Source organism: Xiphophorus maculatus, chromosome 1, assembly GCF_002775205.1.
Source record: "Xiphophorus maculatus strain JP 163 A chromosome 1, X_maculatus-5.0-male, whole genome shotgun sequence".
Classification (NCBI taxonomy): domain Eukaryota; kingdom Metazoa; phylum Chordata; class Actinopteri; order Cyprinodontiformes; family Poeciliidae; genus Xiphophorus; species Xiphophorus maculatus.
Genome location: NC_036443.1, coordinates 4594560 through 4617684, shown reverse-complemented (window position 1 = coordinate 4617684; position 23125 = coordinate 4594560). Strand labels below are relative to the sequence as shown.

The 23125-nt window shown below is 39.5% G+C and overlaps 1 protein-coding gene across 8 annotated transcripts in view; it reads left to right on the top strand.

The window, feature by feature from the left end:
* LOC102238219 (syntaphilin) overlaps window positions 1-21812 on the top strand; it is a 32335-nt gene extending 10523 nt beyond the window's left edge. For 4 of the 8 annotated variants that reach the window (XM_023332664.1, XM_023332658.1, XM_023332653.1 and 1 more), the window contains 7 exons: window positions 2148-2238; window positions 8230-8362; window positions 11758-11913; window positions 14761-14934; window positions 15367-15474; window positions 16525-16671; window positions 16783-21812. In XM_023332664.1, coding sequence (XP_023188432.1) covers window positions 8313-8362; window positions 11758-11913; window positions 14761-14934; window positions 15367-15474; window positions 16525-16671; window positions 16783-18709 — 2562 coding nt within the window. In that variant the 5' untranslated portion in view covers window positions 2148-2238; window positions 8230-8312 and the 3' untranslated portion in view covers window positions 18710-21812. Of the gene's footprint in view, window positions 1-524; window positions 576-2147; window positions 2239-8229; window positions 8363-11364; window positions 11914-14760; window positions 14935-15366; window positions 15475-16524; window positions 16672-16782 lie in introns of those variants that run through there. The other 4 variants (XM_023332672.1, XM_023332640.1, XM_023332677.1 and 1 more) reach the window with 4 other exon arrangements.
* Window positions 21813-23125: the final 1313 nt, after the last annotated feature.

Genomic DNA, 23125 nt, shown 5'->3' with positions numbered 1-23125 from the left:
GGATCTCGTTAAAAATTCAATTCTACTCTGAAATGAATCAAACTCATGTGTAATGTTTTGTCTTAGTGTAATGTTTCACCTCTCTGCAAAGCTTTGAGTCACTAAGCTTTATTCTGTTATTTAAACCCTTGCTATTTGATCAGTTTGATTTTAGAAGGGGAACAATGACTTTTTAATATAACAGAAACATAAAATCTAGTCTTTTTACATCTTTAAGATGACTAGAACAAGACTCACTGTGTACACTAAGGGCGATGAGTTCAGCCAAAAGCAAAACATTCCCAAACAGACAGCCGCACCGAGGCAGAGCCTCTCTTTGGAGCTGCTCCAACCTTAACAAAAACCTCAACCTTAGCAAAATTGAATTCAATACACACTAAATTTCTCTGTAACTTTGTTCTTACCTGTGTGATTAGATGCAGTTTGTCCAACAGGTTCCATATTGACGTAAATTTCCTCCATCACTTCAGACTCTGTTGGCTTTAAACATTGACTATAAAATCCACAGCAGTAGTGGAACTAAGTGGAAAACTGTGGGAAAGAGATGAGATGTCTGGTGTTCAACAAAACAAAAGGTAAACGTATTTTAGAGATAATGATCAAATAAAGAAATTCATGAGCGCAGATTCAGTATCAGTTTCTTAAATATCTTACACAACATAAAATTCTTGAAGGTTTCAATAGTTTCATAAGTTCATATTTGCTGATTTGGTTCTGAATCACTGAATATTTATTTATCCTTTTTCTTTATTTTCCTTCAGCTTGGTTAATCCTACTCATAATAAACACATTACACTTTTCCATGGGTGAAAAAATAATTGAATCTTTCCATCTTTAAGATGACACAAAATTAAAAATAGTTTTAAATCACGGATATAAGGATGAAAAAATACATCCAGTGTTGTGATGTTCTTGCTTCATCTTGCTCCTGCGGATGGCTGTGTCCAAAAATATTTCCTAAAGGCCAATAAATTATTGGAGCAGATGCCCAACAGTTTTACAGGTCTCATTCTGTCCTGATAACTAGTCACAGCCTTGCTCTCGGTAAAAACAACTATCATCTTTGTATTTTGCTTTCTAAATCCTCTTTTAACCCTGTTTCTTGTCCAGTAGCAGAAACACTTACATTAAGAAACCACAGGTGTTGAACTGAAATCCTCCTTTAGTCCAGAAAATGTAAAATACCTGAATTGCATTATTACAAAACTTCTATAACCGTTGGATCGAATAATTATGGAATTGTACGTATTTATTCATATTTTAAAGATATGTACTTTTAGGACAGCCATCTAGTAAAAACAAGCTGCATGAGCTGGCTAGTACTGTCTAAACTCAGTCACCATATCTTCTAAAACAGCCATCAGGCAGATCAACAGTTTGACAAACAGTTTGCTTTGTGAAGCACCGCCTCACTGGGAGGGAATCAAAAGGCTAACATGCCAATCAGGTGCAAGTTGGGCGGGTTAAAGTAAGAGAAACCAGATACTGCATTCAGAGCACGATGAAGACCAGCGAGCAAAATATCAGAGTTCAGGAGATACAAGATAGAAAATTTGACTGAATCAAGACATTGCCCAGAAGTTCAGACTGGGAAGCTAACTGGCAAATTGCTAACTAAGTATGTGGAGCAGGAAAATAGGTCATATTTACTTTAATTTATGCAAACCAAATGCCTCAAAAAGATTCAATTACTGCAACATATAAAAGACAAGTGTAGTTACACCGTGTGATTTTGGCAAACAATATTCTTAAACTCATCCAAAATATTATTCTCCACAAAACTTATTTTATTTTCTGCTTACAGCAGCAGCAGCAATATATTTGCTACATAGATTAAAGATTCATGGTCTCATTATTTGACATGGTTGTTCTGTTCAAAACCTTTTGGTTTGTTTGAGCAGAAATGGTGTAGTGTCTGGACATGTTAAAATGTTCAACTTTTACCACCCTAAATCCTCATTACTTTCAAATAATTCACTTTTTATTTTATCTTAGATGGACTAAACTTAAATAGATTAACTTATAAAACATTTTTTATATATCCAAATGTTCCTGCCACTTGCTTAAGATGAGTACAAACAACAAGTCGATGATAATTAAGTGATGTTCGCTTGAACTTTTTTTAAGTCTAATGTTTTATTTTACAGTGAGGAAGGCCGAAGTCTAGCTTTAGCAGATGGCTGAAGGCGTCTGATCCGCTTCAATCTCAGTACCTGTTCGCTCTAAGGCAAAACTTTGGTAAGGTTAAATTTAGTCGGCTAACGAAAGTCAGACGGTTTATTCTCCAATGTGAGAAATCCCTTGAGGTTGTCAAGTTTCTTGTTTGATCAGATCTTGTTAGTCAGTATGATTACTAATTAACGGTTGATGCTTTTGTATCTAGATGCAATGTAATCATTCAATTCACAATTGAAGTTTTATTATGGGGATGCAGCAGATTAAATATTTCATAGTATATTTCACTGATTCCTTTCATACAGTCTAAACTCTCTGAAAAAAAAAGACCTTTCAGAGAAATATAATTTTGATTGCTTTGAGTATAATGATATTTTACTTAATCTGACTGATATGATCTTCTTTAGCGCATACTGATGTTTCGCATTGATCATTTATAAGCTTATCAATTACAAGAGGTGTTGTACTGTCTGTTAGTGAACATTAGTGAACAGCATCATTAGGACCAAGGAACAAAAGCTGCAGATCATTTTAAAGGTAACAAAACAATTCACCATTTTGTGAGCAACTCTTGGAGCATGGTTGTGTAGTGAGTATGTTTAATTTTTATTTTTAAGTAAAGTGTACCAATACAAACTTAGTCAATGTTATTATAAGTTATTATAAGCTAGCTGTCAGAAGATGTAAGTAAGTCTCGGTGAGAGGGAGTATTTAAGAAAAAACACAAATTCACTGATTGAATTTTTGGCTGATATCCAGCATATATTTAAATTTGTGCAACAAACACCAAAAGAAAAAAAATACTATATAAGAAACGGAATAGCTATTCAGTTTGATAAATATTTACACATTGAATAAATCAATATAAATCCAAGGGCACACATTAAAACATCAAATCTAAATAAATAATATGAAATATATTAGCTATTTTAATACAGACTGATGGTTCACATTGATCATTTAAAAGTTTTAATAATGAAAAATTTAAAGAATTAGAGGTGTATTATATTTTGTTAGTGAACACACTAAAGTGTGTAAGATAATGGGTGGAGGGAAAGCTGAAAGATACATATGAGCAACCTCACCGAGGCCTGTTTAGTCCCTGACAGATATTGTTCAGAAGTACGGGTACAAATGAGGAACTTTTACTAACATGTTTCACTCTAGCAAGTGTTACAGAAAAAAAATCTATAAGAGTTTAAAATTTAAGTGATGAAGGAAATCACAAACTCATAGTCAGCACTGACTAGTCGTGCTACCATAAAATAAAGCAGTAAAACAGTTAAAACTCTAGGCTTTCTGTAGAGGTATGTGTTCAGTCTTACGGGTGCGCACACACACACACACACCCACACACACGCACGCACACACACACACACACACACACACACACACATATATAGCCTTCTTATAACACCTGATGGTAATATAGTTATTTGATTGTGCTATAAAATGGAAAACACACAATACTGCCCATTTAAAGATTAGATTTGACTCGCCTTGTCTCTAGTAACACCAACACTCTCATTTGGAAAAGTGTTTCAGAAGCTCTGCTAACAGAACAGACAGCTCTATAAACCCACAGGCTCCTCCCTGTCAGCTTCTTGTAGAAGCAGAGAGTGGCAGAGAGTGGCACAAATGAATGCAGTTCAGTCTCCTCCCATTTCTAATGTGATCATAAACATTGATTTTCTGGTTTGTGATAATGCCCCTTTGCTCCTCCCGGCTGTGAGTAAAGCACTAGCCTGATTTTGTGGGTAGCAGCACTCAGGCATGATTTCTGTCAACGTAGCTTGACTCTCTACTGACAAACCCTTAGTGTATTAGATATTTCAGGCTCCTGACCTGAATAAACTCACATTGAGCACCAGATAAGCCTAATGAGGGCTAAGTCTTGCTTGTTGAGAAAAAAACTCTGCAGGGACTTTTGTCAAGCAACTAATATTAAGATTAAAACCTCTGATTAATGTGTCAGATACTTCCCAGATTGTGATTGGTTGAACTGCATCAGACTTATTATGTTAATTGGTGCTGTAGTGTGCTGTGGTGCTTGGCAAAACTTTAGCTGAGCTGGGAAAGATGCATTGCAGCAGGAGCAGCAGGACTGGCCTGATCTCTGTTTGCTTTAAAGGCCAAACGTCACATTTTAGGTTCCACAAGGAGTACTAATGTTAGAAACGGTTTTCAAACACTTTCTCATACAATCAGGGTTTTTTCACACATGATAGTCTGGTAGGCTTGGTTTAATTGGGGACCAAAATTACTACATTTGTGAAATGTTCAGCTGGTGCGGTTCACTTTCACACTACACTGTGTCAAACCAACCAATCCCTTCCAAAAACCTGTTTTCCAAATTTTAGCATTTGTAGGATTTCACTTTTGGGTTTGATAAAAGACCACAAGCCAATTCTGACACTATCACGAGACACGCACGTTTGTTTTGGTTGTATTTACCCAGAATGCCCTGTGCTACAGTCCTGCTTTTGGAGCGGTCTCTGATACGCTTAACGTTCATGTATGCATTCAAACCGTTCCAGAGTTCACATCAACCAAACCTTGACCTATATAGCTTTGTAGGCAGACCAGAGTTTGCTGTTTTGGTCTGCATCAGAGTTTGGTTGTGCATTCACACCTCCCCAACTGAACTGAACTTTCGATTAAACAGACTAGGCAGGACTAAGCTGGGTTGGTGTGAATGCACTCTAAGGGCTGCTCAGAGCATCTCCAAGTCTATGAAGAACTCAGTGGAAAGACTCCACTTTCCATGTCTACCTGTCTGGTTTAGTCTGTGTTTTCCTATAGAAGTGAAAGCACTCATTGCATATTACACTTTTACTGACATCTTGACATGTTCCAGCATGCAATGCTGAGCAAAAAAACAAGCTACGTTTCTTCTTACTTTGCTTCCAATAACTGGACTGTTAAACACCAAACTTACCTACCCAGAGTCTTGACTTCAATCTAATAGGTTTGGGATAAATGGGAAATATTTAACAGTATTTTTTTTTTTTTTTTATCAAACATGAAAGATCTGTCAGCAAATAGGTATCATCTGCTACAAGTTCCCAAAATGAGTAGCATCTTGCTGTTCTCCTAGCTAATTAGAAAAGCTGAACGTTGATCAGACTTCTTCAGGAATTTTCTGTCATCTATTTAACAAAACACAAAGTGTCACATGCAACAAAGAGTCATGTTACAACAGGACAGCTCACTGATGGAGAAACTCACCCTATCATCCTCCCTGAGCATCACACTGACCTCTGCAGAACATCACATAAACACAAACACACTCACAGCAATCATACAGTACACACATGTCCTGGGATGTTAGACAGAACACTCCCTGGCTCACCATGATCCTTCCCCAGTTTGTCTGGCCTGCACGCTGTCAGTCATGAGTCGACCACCGCAGTCTTCTCAGGCAGCTGAGCTCAGTTGTTGTTTTTCTGCATATACTTTGTGTTTTGTTGCCCTCTGAAAGTCAGGTGTCAGTATGTTTATGCACTGACGCTGCTATTAATCCTGCTGGGTGTTGTGAAGGTTACACAAGGCTTAGAAGGCAAGCACACGCTGCAGTGTTTCCTCTGCTGCAGAGACACTTAGCTTATCACACAATTCTTCATTCTGCATGCCGTCCTCTCTCCCTCGCTACACGTGCCATCTCTTCCCGCCGTCTCACTGGCTCTTGTCTCGCCTGGTCCCTCCCAGTGCTCTTCCTTCTTTCACAGGTTGTCTCGTTCTCGTAACCTGCTCGGTACTTCCGCTGCGTCAGCGCAGAAGCTGCTTGCGTGTCAGCATCTCTGAGGATGGGGACGTCGTTACATAACCAGCCTATCTTAGTAAATTCTGCATGATGATGCGCTCCTCTCCTGTTTGATGTGTTGTGTCAGCAGCTGCATATGGAGAACAGGCTTTCTTTAGAAGACTCATTTACTGTAGACAAGAGGTTAAAATAAAGCTGTTCACTGAGGTCAAATAGAAAATGTTGGAAAAAATCTGTCCTTTCTCTGTTGACCCTTTGCAACACCACACTTAATCACACGAGGCGCCGTAACAGACGTTGAAAGTCAGGGACGGGAGTATTGGACGTTGCGACAGAGATTGTTTTCACAAATTATATCTTCTCAAATAACCATGGCTACTTGTTCAAATCAAACTAACTTGCCTGTGGAAGTAGCGTACCTATCGGGGTCTTATAGACAGCACATTTTACAAAAAATAGGAAAAGCTAGCTGAGAAACTGAACAATATCGTCTTCTTTCCAACGTGTTTGTTAATTTGATCAAATCTGTCTGAATTCATGTTACATCATTTATGCCACTATGTCATCAACGGCGTTTCCCCTTATATCAGAACAGTTTTAAAAACATGCTAGTCTAGATTACCAGTTTTTTTCGTATATGTTAGGCTACATGATGGTGAGGCATTGCCACTTTGGTAAGAAATGTCTTAAATATGTAACTTCTCAATAATGCAATATTTTATTGCATCTTACTAATCTTACTTACTTATAAAGTATTTGGACATCAATCTTACTTACCTTGTCAAAAGTTTACACTGTAACACACCAAGGGCTGCCAGTGTTTACTATTGATGGTTGCTTTCCATTATTCATCATCAAAAGATTTCTGATAAAATGACCCGTTCAGTTTGCATCCTTGTCTGTTTGTGTAGCCAACCATGCAAAACTGGGAAATCAACTAAATAAAAGTGTAAAGGGTCAATATCCGTTTATCCTTGCAGAGTCATTGGGTGAGAGGTAGGATACACCCTGAACCCTATTGTCAGTCTATCACAGGAAAACACAGATACACATAAGGCAACAAAACACACATGCACACACTCACACTTAACGGCAATTGATGTCAAGCAATTAGCACTGCAGTTTCATTTTCGGACTGTGGGAGGCAATTGGAGTTCCCGAAGAGAACCCTGACATATGCAAGTGATTGCTGCAAGGGAGGAGTGCAAGTGCATTGCTATGTAATTCATTTAAGACATGGATAATGTATCCATGATAATTTTCCATGTTTCCCATACATTGGACTTTCCATGGACTGATGAATCTGTGAGGCCTGAGATCATAGTTCACCGCAATAAACTGTAGCGAAAAAGAAAAACAAAACATATAATTTATTCTCCATTTATATTTTAAAATATATACCAAAACATCAACTGCCAGACTGTTTGAGCCAACATTTCATGTGTGACAGCTATCCCACATGTTTGGAATAAGTTTTTTAACGTTTTGGTCGACGTCTTCATCTACAGAGTGGACATGCTTTGTGTATTGCTCCCAATTTTCAACTGGCATGTCGTTATTTACATTAAGCTGATGTAAAAGTGAAACATAAACCGATGCTAGAAGATTTAAAATAGACCTAGTTATTAATGGCAAATACATTACATGTCCTGGACTGAATGAAATATATGCCATGCAAGTTGATGAAAGGGGTATGAGTGAGATTCTTTGAGTGAATCACAATTGGCAGACAGCACAGCAGGAAATAGCTTGCAGTGACTCACATACACAAGCCTGGCTCTCAATGCCCAACCAAGTTGTGATACATTATTGATGACAATAATCTGCTTCCATGTGCTTTCCCCTTTCTCTGTCTCAGCCTGCAAGCTCACATATTGGATGCTGAAAGGATATTTCTGGCACGACTGTGGCAGAAATATGCAACATATTTGCACCATGTTTTTTTTAAAGTGCCATCAAGCGCCACTGTTACCTTGAGCTGCCTTTTCTCTTTATTTATAAAGTCACATCTGTGCTTAAATTGGCCTTGACCTACAGAAGCAAATGTCAGCTACCATTGCATTTTACCTGAGAAAAGACAGACTAATGTTGACTGGGTGGTTCACCCATAAGGCTGAGAGATGATTGGTTGATTAACTTTGATGTCTAGTCTGTGATGATCCATCTAATTGTCAAATTGAGTCAGCAACGCCAGCCTGCATGTTGAAGCGCCCAGACCTAAACACAGGAGCTGTCAATGAAGCAGCTGTTGACCTTTGTTGTTTCTTGATGGTTGTCTGTTCTTCCTTCAGCCTCTGAGTTCTTGGAATTAAGCTGAAAACAGGAGGCCGACAACAGACGACCCTTCAGGCCTAGCAAGAGGTTGTCTGACTCCATGTCTGCCCCTGCTCCAGCCAGTCGGAGGACGACGTCAGGCTCTCGCCGGTAAGAAGTAGACAGGACTTTCAGCGTTCTTCTATACGCGTGTTGTTCAGTTCAAGGTAGATATTGTTCAATGTTGAGGATTGGGGCTCATATTTAGACTTGCATATTTATATATCACACTTTCATTTTGACCACTGGAATAACACAGCTAAAACTGATCTGCCATCTGGGCATATCAGAGAGTCTATATGGCAGGTACCAGGTACCTACCATTAGCTTCACATTGACTTTAACATCAAGGGTGGATGAATGAAATTGTAGAACATGATCTAGGTTTGTTGACACTTATTGTTATGAAGGTCTATTTATGATCTTGAAATGCTGTAAAAGTGGCTGTCCCCTTTGGGATAAAGTATACATGGAACATATCACATTGGAGGACTTTGTACACCAATCTTGTGTGGGCAATAGTTCTTTGCACAAGCCTCTACAGACTCTGCCACTGTTGTTGAGCAGGTATGGACCAGTATCCTACTGGTAACACAATCAGTTAGCAGTCTCAAGAGTCACAGTTCACTTCTGAAACTTTTGCCATATGGTCCCCAGAGTTCAACTGAGATAAAATAGAAAGTTTCATAGTGACTGGAGTTTTCTTTGGCTGTACAAAATGTAGCAGAACTGTCCCTCCCCATCATGTACATTTTTCCTATGTTGTCTGAAAACATGAATTCAACTGTTTGGAAATGTTTCTGGGTGTAAAAAACACAAAGATTCAAGGCTTGGAAACTCAGTGAGTGTCACCTATTGCTCTAAATAAGACGATAGAGTTGCTTGCAAGCTAAGAGCTGGCTGATTAATTGTTTTAAAATCAACTAACCACATTAAATTATACATTTTTACCCAAATGTATCTGACTTCTTCAGTGTTAAGTGTGGCACCTAAGAAAAAGAATAAAAGAAAAACAAGTCCTCATAGTCTCTTTTGGAAACAAAAGCTATCATCCATCTGCAACAAAATGGTTTGAGGAAAACAATCAAGCGTAATTAACTTGACGTCTAGAATGTTTAGATGATATGACTTGATGGGTGTACGTTTTTTGTGGCAAAAGGAGGAACCAACATGGGTATGAGAAGACTTCTTGCCAAGGCACGTGTAGAAAATGCAGATTCAACACAGAAAACAGGAAAGGTATTTCATGAACTCAAGATATGTTAAAAAAAAAGAAATGTTAAACTTCATGTAAAACCTTTTACACTTGTGGTTTTCTAAACCAGATTATCAGCTGGAACTGCTCTTAAAGATTTCATTGCTTTTGTTTCATTCTGACATTTTTTATTTTTGGAGCGACTGGTGTTCATATGATGGAACACTTGGTCTCGTTCTTGGTCCAGCGAGGCCAAGGACTCGCTGGACGAACAATTTGTCCAGTCTGGCCTGGGAACGGCTTGGGGTTCCCCCAGAATGAGCATCTGGTTTGGATGGATGGATGGATGGATGGATGGATGGATGGATGGATGGATGGATGGATGGATGGATGGATGGATGGATGGATGGATGGATGGATGGATGGATGGATGGATGGATGGATTTCAAATTCCATATTGTATATCTTTACTTACTTCAGCGTATCATATAGTACATTTAACAGCTAAAAGAGATTCCTATTTCACAACACTTGAAGTCACATGTAGACCTTTAAACTCTTCTAATGGCTATTGCAGAATCTCAGTCAATGATCATCAGCACAGAGCCTCAAGATGACAAGGAAGCTTGAGAGCTACTAATTATCATAATTTCTTCCAACCACTGCTGCATTAATACTGAGGGAGAAATGAAGCGCTCTGAATACTTTCTGGATGCAGAAAGTGCATCCAGAACTTCTGAAAGTGCTTTTTCTACACTGTTAATTTAATACATCTTTATTAGTGGGATACTTATACCAACATTTCAGAGGCAGGCTTCATCTTGTGTCATGTCTCTGGTATCAAACAGTCTGCTGAGTCACTGCCCAGCAGGGTAAGTTAATGTTTGTGTGTAATTCCTTCAGGATATAGAAGAGTTTTGTGTGAGATGGAGATGAGCTGAAGTATCTGCATACCAAATGGATCCTAATGCAGTTGTGGTCAGACAATTTGTGGGTCAGCGGTGCATAAATATTAAAGCCAGTCCTGAACCCATCTGTCCATATTTCTTAATTCAGACAAGTTGTGAAATTATAGTGGCAATGTTTGTGGCAATTGCTTATTAAAAAATGCATAATTGAATTTTGCCTTTACAAAAATGTGTCACCTTTTTAGTGCCTAAGGGACGTATCATCCTAATATAGAAATGAAAACTCCTGGGATCCAGGGAGAGCGGTGTTATTATTTTCTAAAACCAGAGTTTGTGCCACACGGGCCAGAAAAGGCAAAGAAACAGGAACATGACTTACTGACTACATTGATTGTTGCACAAATTGAAATTGCTTTATTGGAAACACGGCAATTTCAAAACGTTTATTCTGCTAGGATAAACTGAAAGTTTTTGCACTAGGATGAGGTGGTTTATCGAAATAGGTGTATTTCACAAAACTGCTATGGAAACACTTTTTTGCATCACTCAAGTCACGTGATCAACAACTGGATGGTACTGCTGGCGAAAATGACAAAAAAACATAACAGGAAGTGGTAGGAGGATGATAGTTTGTTTTGGTTTTTTTCAGACAATGAGCAGCTGCCTCCACCAGGGCTCTCACAGCATCACACAGTTCATAAAAAGCTGTGTGTCATGAAAAGCATGTTGAATCAATAGCTCTTCTGTAAAATCTCAGACTACAATTTTCCCCAAAAATGCCGCATACTTAGCGACTCTTCTCTTAAGTAGGCGGGGCTTGTAGCTTCAACGCCTGAATAAGACGCCGACGTCTCCTCTGATTGGCTGATGATGAGCGCTGGCGCCATGACTGGACTGTGAATATATCTCATGTCATTGTTTACATCTGTCTTTGCCATGATTTTTAATGACTTATCGCATAAATAAGCTTATGACTTTAATTTCATTTATTTAATGAAAACACAGCAATTGTGAAATTTGACATTATCAGAATATAGACAAAGATTTGCGCACATTTGAAGTAGAAACACAGCTACTGTTAATTTAGTGCCTTTTCTCTGTGGAACTGTGCCTTTGTGTGGTCATGTTCTGACCTGTCCCCTTTATCCTAACAGACTACCTAGAGAACAACAAGTTGGCTCGCATCTTCCTTACTAAACCAAAGTTTTTAGAACCTTTCCACATATAACTTAATACAGCTGAACTTCATTAGTTAAGTCTAGGTTATTTGTTGTACATAAGCTCTATCATCACTTCCCTCTCTGACAGGTGTTATGATGTCTGCTTTTTACAATCATGGTAATGAGCAGCAGCCTCAGTGTGAAGCCATGGTGTCCTCCTCTCTCATCTCTCCTCTTCCTCAGATTCAACCCTCTGAAGGCGCTGCAGCCCAAACGCCGCTTGCAGCAAATACTGGTGTCCTCACCCGTGCCGGCGGCTTCCAAGCCGGCATCGGGATCAGGGACGAGTGCAGCCGCGGCCACTGCGCCGGTGGCCATTCCGGTGCCTGCGCCCCCTGCGTGAGACACCGTTGAATTGCAGTCTCAGCGAGCATGCACTGCGGCTGTAGCTGCAGCTCTGACGCTCTAGCCACTAAAACCAGAAATGGAAAACAAAGGCAAATTTTCTAAAACTTCATTCTGCTGCTCTTGTTGAGCTTTTGTTCGAGCAAATAGATGAGGTGGACCTGCTCATACCTTACACTCTGCTGGTAAACGTGAACATGGAGTTCATATTGGAGGACCGGTGTTCTTGTGAGATTGTGTTTAGTGGCTATAGTGGAAGCAGCTGTGCTAGGAAAGCATACTGTGATCATGAGTGATCACTGGTTCACCACTCACTGCTTAGTCTGTGGATACATTTGAGACACTGGCTTCACTTCAAATGGGAAAGATCTTATTGTTTCATTTTGTTGTTTTTCTTCTTGTATTTGATTTATCAAAAATACTGAAGCCTTTTAAACTTTATCTCCATCACGAGGCAATATCTTGGTACTCATGCTGACACCTAATGCTCACCTTCACCTGACTGACTTGTCATAGGCACCATCTGTAGATGAATAAAACAGACCAGAAACACTGATTCTCTGTGTATTCTGTCACTTCTTAGGCTCATCCCGTTTTTAGCTGCTCCTGTCTGCCTGGTTCACCTTTTGTTAATGTCTCGGCTTGTTTGTCATATATTGATTTTCAAAGATCTGTTGAGCTGTCAATATCTGAGCTCCTCCCTTGTTGTGTTGCACAGGACACGATGACACAACACGAGCAAAGCCAATATGTAGACATTTTGATGCGTTAGCATCAGATGTACTCTGCCCAAAGAGCTTGAAATTGTAAGCTAACAGTTAGCCACTTCTTCACAGTGAAACTGTCAGCTTTAAATCCATTTTACCACTCGTTCAAGTTGCCCATCTCTTTTGGGACTGGCAAACACCAAGTTACTTAATTTTGAGTTTCTTCTCCAAATTAAGGGTTTCAAATTTATCCCGTAGCAAGAAATCCAATTCATCCACCATTAATCTTGTATCTAGCTAGCTAGCTGTTTTCTAAGTGACCAGTCTCCACTGCAAGACCAGCAAAAATAATTTAAAGGAGTTAATATAAAAAACCTGTTAGATAGTCCATTTTCAAGCCTCAGTGTATTTGTGAGAAATTATTAAATATAATTGTAGTAAATATAATCCTATTGTTTTTGTTTAATCATCAAATTAGTAGTTTAAATTTATGTGGGTGTGACTTTATGAGAGCAATTGGAGGTTATTGAAAGGATTTTACTTTCATAACATTCTAAAATTGTACTTCAAAAATAATAGAGAAATAATCATTTTAAAATAAAGAGAAAAATACCTAAGTCATGGGTTCCCAAGCTTTTCAGTCTGTGACCAACCAAAAAATAGAACCAGAGTGCCAATAGTCTAATGACAACCCGGTGACGACCATAAAATATGTGTAATTATTTCACTCTGTACATAATTACATGCCTTTTAAATGCATTTATGTTTAAGAACTAAAACTGTATTATTTAATTTCATCATTTAAGAATTATATTTAACTATTTAATGGAATATTTTTGATACATTAATTTGTTTCATTGTACATTCACATTTGATATAGTTTTTTTTCTATTTTGGCCCTCGACACCCTGACCACTACTTTGGGAACCGCTGCCCTAAATGACAAAGGGAACCAAAGCAAAGACTGGAGCCGTGGTTTAGCTTGTAGTTACCGTGTCCTGTGTGTAAATCCCTCATGGCTGCTTTGAGTAGACCTGCTCCTCTCCTCTTCCACTTTTGGCGGTCGGTGACTGGGCAACAGTCATTAATAAAAAACCTATGTTTTTTCTTTAAAACCTCTCTATAATTATAGAACACAGAAATAGAAGTTGCCCATCACAGAGCATTCTTCCTTTTTCTCGCCTGGGACGGATGTGCTTTTACATAAAATGCTTTACTTTCTTAGCAGAATCCAGAACTTCTGAACATCAGCATATTTTTATGTAAAAGCTGGAGTTGTGGGCAAACAGCACGCAAAATTCTATTCCTCCATAATAACTGGATGTAGAAGAATGAAAAAGGTAGATCATTTTTTCCTCTGTGTTTAAGTAAATACAAAGGAAAAATAAAATGCTTTAAATTTGTTGGTCTGACAGAGAGTGCAAACAAGCGATGTCTACTGCAGGTTTGCTGCCGTGTTAAAAATTTCTACCAGGAATATGCAAATATTGCTATTCCTAATAATTTTTCAGCTGTCTTTCATCACCCTGAAGCAATTCCCTACTGCAGCATTCATTGGTTATGCTGTAGTTTGTCTTGTAGTTTCTGTGATAGGAGTGATAGAAAGGTCTTAGTGATCAGCTCTACTGTATTTTTTGAAGCAAAAGATTTTCTTTGTATTGAAATAAAATAAGTTGTCATCATTTCTGTATCAGTATTACCTAGCCTAGTGTTTATGACCTCTGCTGTTTAGAATCCTTTGTGTGGAAACCTATTTGGCATAAAGTGCTTCTGGATATCGAGGTTTTTATGAGCAAATGTTAATTTTGTCACAACACATCCCAGATGTCTCCGGCCATTCTTTTTCACACTTTTAGATTGTGTTTTAAGATCCACAGTATTAGTTTATGTTTTCTGTAGATACAACCCTAGAGCAACAGATTGTCCAGAGTGAGGGGCCCATCCTTTAATGCAGAGCCTTTTAGAAGGCAGCATCTCCTGGGTCAGTTCAGTGCAGCCATCACCTGAGAGCTTCTCCTGTCCCCTCAGGACAGGTGCAGTTTGCCTGCATGCAATCACACACATCGCGTCATGCAGGTGCGGTTTGCTGATCCACCTTCTGCGGTTTAACACCTTCCTGTTTCTGCCTGCTCAGGTTTGACTACTGCAGGTTCATAGAACTAGATTATGTCCCCATGGAGTCGGGTTACATGGTCTCAATGCGCCCCACTAAAGGCTACGCATCGACCAAGTCGCCCACTAAAGGATACACCTCCACAAAGTCTCCGGATCGCCGCTCGACAAACTCTCCCTCCACGCCACGTTCCCGGTCTGTTAAGAGTCCAAGACTTGATGTTTTTTGGTCGTCTTGAGCATGGGAATGTTTTTGGTGTTTCACGATGTCTTACAGTCGGAAACAAAAGCGGTCTTGTGCACTAACAAGTTAGCCTACTTTTGTGGTGTGCTACTTTGCTTGTCTTGTTTTTTTTATCACTGAGCCCATTCCCTTCTTGATAATAATATTATCTGTAGTGTGTGTCCATGTTCCTCATGCAGGCTTATTTTCTGTTGATATCCATTTAAATGTCTGAGTGTTGTGATCTGTCAGTGTGTATGCTGGAGTGGCATGCCAGTGACTATGAGTCAGTGCCTTGTATTTATGTCCATTTCTGTCTTTGTATGTGTAGTAGAACTGCTTATCAGTCCACTTGTGGTCTTTAGTTGTATGGTAAGAGGTGAAGAGTTGGTTCCTTCTTTCCAGGCGGCCTCCAGCTGCACCCAGTAATAGAGATCCCCAAGGCAATGCCTCCGTCAGCAGTGGCAGCAACTCAGGCTCGTGTAAAGGCAGTGACTGCAGCCCCACCAAAGGGTAAGGAGTTCTGAACAGTAAGAGTGATGCAGAGCGACATCATCCACCATTCTTATTAAGGCCATATTAAGATAAATATTAATATTTCACATTATTGTTTAACTATGGTGACATTGTAAAACCATAGTGAAGTTATTGTACAATAAAATTTAATAAATGTCCATAATTGGTTTTAACCATACATATGTTTGCATTGGATGTTCTTTTTTACCCAGCAGTCAATGATAATCTCATGCTGGAAACAGAAGTGGGAGGCAGTGCACCATCAATAATTTCCCTGTGTGAAACACAAACTAAGAAAAAAGCAGAAAGGAAAACAGTAACAGTTGTTACTGTTTTCATAGTGGCTGTCTGATGTCATTTAGGCACTAACTCTAGAAACACTTCATATTCTGGCTTCAGAATATGAAGTGTTTCTGTGCAAAATCTAATGCGAATGCGATAGTATTAACTGAAACCAGCATGATATTTTTGGAGCCTCCAAAATGAACAGCTTTTTTTCTAAATGAAGACACTAAAAGAATTGTCAGGTGTTGACTGCTTGTTACATTTAAACATTTTCCTTTAACTACAGGAATCCTGACATTTCTTTTAAAGTTGTGAAAAAAGACACAATCAGCTTAATCTTATGATTCTAGTCTGTTTTTTAGTATTGTAGTCAAGACGTAACCTGAGACCAAGTCAAGACCAAGACCAGCACCCCACTCTGCATCACACAATAAAATGTGAAACACTGTATTTGTTTAGTTCCCTCAATATGTTAACTAAATAAGGTGACGTCAGTTTTTGCAGCTTGGTGTTTCCATATTTTAGTGCCATAAAACGTATGTTATATACTGCACACAGGTAGATAAATTAATGTGTAGCTAATATTGACTAACTCATTTTTAAAACTTGCAGTAAATTCCAAGATTTTTGAGCTTTCATACAGAGCCTGTCTTTTAAAACAAGCCAATCAACCTATTTAAACAAAGATACTTTAAAAAAATACTTCAAAATACTCAACTTGTGGCAGATCACCTATATTTGGTTGTGCCTGGTGTGTCCCAGACGTCAGAAGTACACATCATGTACGGACAACCATGGCATTCGCCCTCCTCCCCCAGAGCAGTACCTCACACCTCTCCAGCAGAAGGAAGTGTGTATCCGACACCTGCGAGCCAAGCTCAAAGAGACCATTAACACCCTGCAAGACAGGTGAGATACTGAGACAGAATTACAAAAACCTGGATAGATGTTTAAAATGTCTTTCTCTATTCCACTTAGTTTTGATCATTCTGCCCTTCCTCTCATTTTTCAACCTTTTAGGGACACAGAGATTGATGCGCTGCGAACTAAGCTTTACCGAATGCAGGAAGACTGGGTTGAGGAGGAGTGTCACCGCGTGGAGGCTCAGTTAGCCCTGAAGGAGGCTCGTCAGGAAATTCAGCAGCTCAAACATGCAGTGGACACAGTTCGTACCCGACTTAGTGATGCCGGTGGGCTCAGTGGAGACGTAGGAGTTCAAAAGTACTTCCAGGACATCAATACTCAGAATCACAAATTGGAGAACCTTTTGCTTAACATGGAGATAGCACAAGCAGGACTAGCCAAGGAAGGAGAAGCCATACCAGGCTGCAGGACCCGTGCTGGGGGCTCAGCTCCGGCATCTGTTTCTGGAGAAAGCCCTGGAGTTGTACCTAAGTTGCCAGTGGGAGGGAGGGGGTCTTGTTCTTGCGATGGCTCTCCAGCTCGTTCTCTGACTCGGAGCTCCACCTACACCAAGCTGAGCGAACAGGCACTGGGAGACCGCAACTGCAATGACACAGACTTTCCTTGCCTCTCAGCTGATGGCACACAGGACAGTGGGTTTGTGTGCTGTGGAGAGAACAGCGTCCCCAGCCGGGCAGACCTCCTCCTGGAAGCTGCCTACCTCTCAGAGGAAACGGCATCTTTGTTGAACTCCTACACGCAGACCTTCTCCCACACTTTGCCTCATTCTGCCCCCCTCTCTCTGCCTCACACCTACTCCCATACCTTACCTCATTCTTTCCCTCACAACATGTCCCACTCCATGCCACACACGATGCCTCACTCCTCCACCTATGAGAAACTCTGCACAGGCGAGCGGCTGGCTCCATTTCGTTGCAGTTTGGGTGGAGTGAGCTGCATGAGCCACCCCTGCCTGTCCCACCACCACCTATACCTGCACCCCCTGAGGGAGGCAGGCATTCAGACTGAGAGCTGTCCCATCCCTGCAACAGTGGGGTATCCCTCTGATCTGGATACTATTGCAGAGCAACGTACATTTCGCTCTCAGGCCTGCAGCCCCACCTCCACCTGGATGTCTGATGAGGTGGAAGAGGATCTGGACTCCATCACCACCACCACTTCAGTGACAACAGCGACCGTGATGAGCACAGCCACTGAGCCAATTCCAGTTTCCAAAACACCACTGGCTCCACCTCTTCCACGATCCGCGACTGTGGCATTTTCCATGGAGAGTCCTTCGTATCAGGCAAATGACAAAGTTGAGGAAGAGGAAAAGCAAGAAAAAGAAAATAGAGAGAAGGCTGGAGAAAAGTTGGACAACACTAAAGTCAGACAATCAGGAGAGGCAGATCAAAACTCAGTGGAAGGGATTGAGGTATTGGATGAAGAGGCAGAACAAAGAAAAGTCTGTGATTTAGCAGGAAGAATGCAGGGTGAACTTAATTTTGCAGGATGCTGTGGAGAAAACAAGCAAGATGACCAGAGAGCAGAGGACAAGCAGCAAGAGGCCAGGATTGGAGAAATATCAACAGAGGAAAAGAGCCCTGTGATTACTTCAGAGTACACTGGACTGTCTCCGGGTGTACAAGAGCCTCAAACATCCCAACCTCCGAGGAGATCTATCTCCCGTGAAGAGATAGCTGGTGTCACAGTGGTGGAAGTTCATGACGAGGATGATGACGAAGATAAGACTAATGAACAAGAGGCCACAGGGATTGCTGTAGCAGAGGACGAAGACTCTGGGAAAATCCAAAAAAGCTACTGGAGTCGTCACTTCCTGATTGATCTGCTAGCGGTGGCCATCCCTGTGGTGCCAACGGTGGCGTGGCTGTGTCGTGGCCCGGTCCGTGGCGGCCAGCCTATGTATCACATCGGTTCACTGCTGAGAGGCTGCTGCACTGTTGCACTGCACTCGCTACGCAGGGGCGGTGGCCTGAGACATTACCCCGCAGGCGGGGGAGATCTTGGCGGCACACAAATATAGCAGAATGACATCTTCCTGGTCCTTTACTGTGGTGTCACTTCTCCTGTGTGGTCTGTAGTGTTAGACCATTGCTTAAAGTGCAAGAGCAAGAACTTCTTGTTCCTCTGCTTTGGATGGTAATAAAGAATGGGAATGTTAGGAACAAGAGTTGGGCATCAAAGAGGAAGACCTTTGACCGATCAACTCTACTCTGTTTGACCCTGCAACATATTGTAAAAGCAAGAAAGATAATTACTTTTTCTTGCTTGGTCTTTGCTGTCGTTACCAAAATATCCATGTACTGGCTTGTGCTAGCTGAATGAGCTGCTTGAAAGGAATGATCAATGCTTTGGTGTTGATTGTTTAATTTATTTTTGAATGTAGAGAAAATGTCCCTTGCCATGTCAGCTGTCAGTTATGACGTAATACGATGATCACATGTTGGTGAATGTGTACATAAATACTTTATATGTATGTATAGGTGTGTATATGTAAAATTAAATTAGAACAAACTAAGGTAACGGTTGTTGGCCAGTGGTAGTGGGAATAAATCCACTTTAATCCAAAGCTGCAGACACTTTTCACTGATAACTTCATTTGTCTGCTGTGGAGAAAAACATGGGAGACACAGAACTCAGGTATCTGCTAGGGGTAGAAACACAACCAATCCTGTCAGCTGGCCTTGCACAGTGGTGTGCTAAATAAACTTCAGTCAAAAGCAGTTTATTCTTACTGGCTTCCTCTCTTTAAACTGGCAGTGGAGATATTTACAATGAGAATTTTGTCTTTGATATGCAGGCTATCTGTACCCAGACTTAATGGAGAGGCCTGGCTATTACAGTTCAGATGTTTATAAATGGACTCTTTACTGTGTCCACTGAAAAGGTTTAAATCGGGTAGAACAGGAAGAAAACGCTTCACTTTTCTTGGACTTCCTGACAAGTCCAGATGAAGATCAAGGGTTGCTCAGAATTAAATGACTGACTTAGAAGTTAATGGCTCCCTCTACTGGCCAGAAGCAGAAGTGAATAAACTCAAAGATTTGACATTTATTCTTTAACGATAACTTTCTTCCCTTTCTAAAGGTTTGCTTAATGACATTAATAATGGTAAATTATAAAATTATTCAGTGGAAAGGGACTTGGATTTTGTTGTTCTTTTATGTTTTCCCAATGTTGTGCTAAGCTGAAATGTTTTCATTTTCAGGGGAGTAAAATATTCTAGATGAAAGGAGATATGACTACCTTTAGCTCCAGCAACAAACAAGACAAAACAACGACTGGGGGTAAACACATTTAGTGTAGAATTGGTCAGGCATTTCTTAAAATAGAAATTTAAATCATTAAGAGCACATGACAGTGAGGTCATGCACTACTTAATGATTGCAGAATAAAACAGAACACAGATTATCTGTGATCCTTACATGATACTCTCTTTCAATGGTCACTTTATAGTATGTAGGGACTTCAGCCACATTTGTCTGGATTTCCCATCTGTTAAATGATGGAAGATAATCAAGTGAATTTAGCTGTAATCCAGTTTCACTCTGGGTCCATGTTACACATACCTGTTGAAGTTAATCTGGCTCTGATAAGGTGCAGCAGTGCAACAAGTAGTCCAGACATTTCTTAGTTTCACAGGGACACATACCTAGCTGTGTAATTATTTAAACAAACATAAAAGAAGAAAGTTAGCCAAGTTGTAAACACTTCAAAAATACACCTCTGTACATAAAAACAGACCACTTTACAGTAGCTTCCACCGTCATGGTGGAAGTTCAAACAGAAGTAATCGTAACCTATGAACAATGTTAGTCGTTACTTTGGCTAACATTCAGTCATTTTTACAGTGAACAAACTGTGCAGTTTTTCCTGTTAGTTTTCTCTACATGTGGTAGGCTGCATCCTATTCCCTTGTTTGCCCTCTAGTTTATTTGTTGTGTTCTTTTCAATACAACCCTTCTTGTGCAGTATGCTTCTCGAGTCGACACTGATCTCCTTTCTCGCAGGTTGCTGGTTGTGTTTCTACCCTGAGATTGTTTTCGTTAGACTCACCTATTTATTTTCACTGTATCACTTGTGTGCAAAGTGTTCTTATATCGATTGTAATGATGCAGTTCGCCCAGGCCCCCTCCAAATGTCTACCCTGTCCACTAATTTTCTGCCATTACATAATTAGTTCATAGACAACACATTCAATGCTCGTTATATCCTTACACCTGCTCTGAATTGTCCTTTAGCTAAAGGTTAGCTAGGTTAGATAAAGATAGCTTGAATATCTTTGAAAGAACTCTAAATAAATCAAAGTTTTTTTGATGAGAATTCATGAATTGTTATAGAAAATTCAGTGTGTACATTTTGTACATTGAGAAATATATTGCTCTTAGATTATTCCTCCCTAATCTGTGCCTTTTTATTTGCCAATTTCACAACAGTGTCTGGGGAATGATGTGGGCCTGGAATATTTTCTATACACAGTTACCTATATAGCTGTTTAGTGTACCACTGGCAGTGAACTAACAGAGTCAAAACTCTTTAGTCATACAGTGAAATCATGATCAAACGTCTGTAGATTCTCACTATCTCAGTTTAACACCATCAGTAGATCTGAGTGAAGTGAGTTGTGCTCAGTCTGTGATCTGTGCTGTATATTTCTGCTAACCCTGATGATCTTGTGCTGTAGCTAGTCTTTAACTGTCAATATGTATTCTCAAGTCCATCCTACACAATTTAGTCCACTACAAAAACAAACTGTGTGTCTAAAATTGTTTTGTAAAGACATTCTACAAATCTGTTAGGTCAAACTTATTTACTTCTTTAAAATGTGTTGTTTGATTCCAGTTGCATTCAGCTGAATTTTATTTTCTGTATTTTGTTATCAGGCTGACGTTGATGTTTGCTGATGTCAAAATTCAACAAGCATGTAGCAGATTGATGGTTAAGTACCAGTAAGATAAAGCATTTTGTACTTAGCATTCAAGATACTGACAAAATACATTCTGAAAACTGCAAAAAAAATAACTACATTTAAGACTATATTTTATCACATCCACAAATTTCAATGTATTTTTATTTTTAGAATTGTATGTGACAGACCAACATAAAATGAAGCATAAATTTGAAATGGGGGGAAAAACAGCATAGTTTTGTGGTTTTTAATTTCTTTTAAACAATCTGTTTTGGTGAACCAAAACAAATTACTCTTTAGCTACTGTTTTGTACATCTGAAATCTATGCCCATTCTTGAGAAATAGCTCATTTTCAATAATAAAGAGTAGAAAGTGTCCAGACCAAATGTACTTTCAATCATCAAATATATCTGTATATATATCTGAATATACAGTACAGACCAAAAGTTTGGACACACCTTCTAATTCAATGGGTTTTCTTTATTTTCATGACTATTTTTAAGGCAAGAAATCCCACTTATTAACCTGACAGGGCAGGTTGACCTATGAAGTGAAAACCATTTCAGGTGACGACCTCTTGAAGCTCATCAAGAAAATGCAGAGTGTGTGCAAAGCAGTAATCACAGCAACAGGTTGCTACTTTGAAGAAACTAGAATATAAGGGCTATTTTCAGTTGTTTTACACTTTTTTGTTTAGTGCATATTTCCACATGTGTTATTCAAGTTTTGATGCCTTCAGTGTGAATCTACAATGTCAATAGTCATGAAAATAAAGGAAACTCATTGAATTAAAAGGTGCGTCCAAACTTTTGGTCTGTACTGTATATATACATATATAAACACATTAGCTCGCAGCACGCTATCAGTTACAAAATAACTACATAAAAAAACTAACAACATGCAGGCCCAAACTAATTTTTTGGAGATGAAAAGTTCCAACAAATATATGCCATATGACTCTAAGGGCTATAGAGACTGCAAAGAGCAAAATGACAGCAGTAATATTCACACTACACAGTGAATATTACTAAACTGTGTAGTAATATTCAGATAGACAGAACATTCATGAATGACTTCATAAAACGATATAGGCAAATACACGTATGATAAAAACATAAAATGGAAAGTAAGAAAATGACAAACTACTTCAAAGACAGAAATCACAGAGAGTGTGTTACAGAATGACTGTGACTGAATTCAGTCTATGCTGCTCGTCTTCCTCAGATGAAGGTTCTGCTGGCCTTTTTACTTCTCCTGTATTCTGGTTTAAATGTGTCTCCACTGAAAGTGAATCTAAATGTTTCTATTAGATGTCAGAGTCAAACACGGACGTAAGAATCCTCTGGAACCACCAACACATGAATAGACAATGTCCTTCTTTTTTAAGTTTTTACTGCTATATATTGCACTATTATTCACTTTATATGTTTTAAGGATTTACTTGAAGTAGACTGTACATGTATCTGTACCAACTGTTATTTCCTCACTGATTATTTTTGATGCGGTTTGAAGTCCATAAGGGTTGGTAG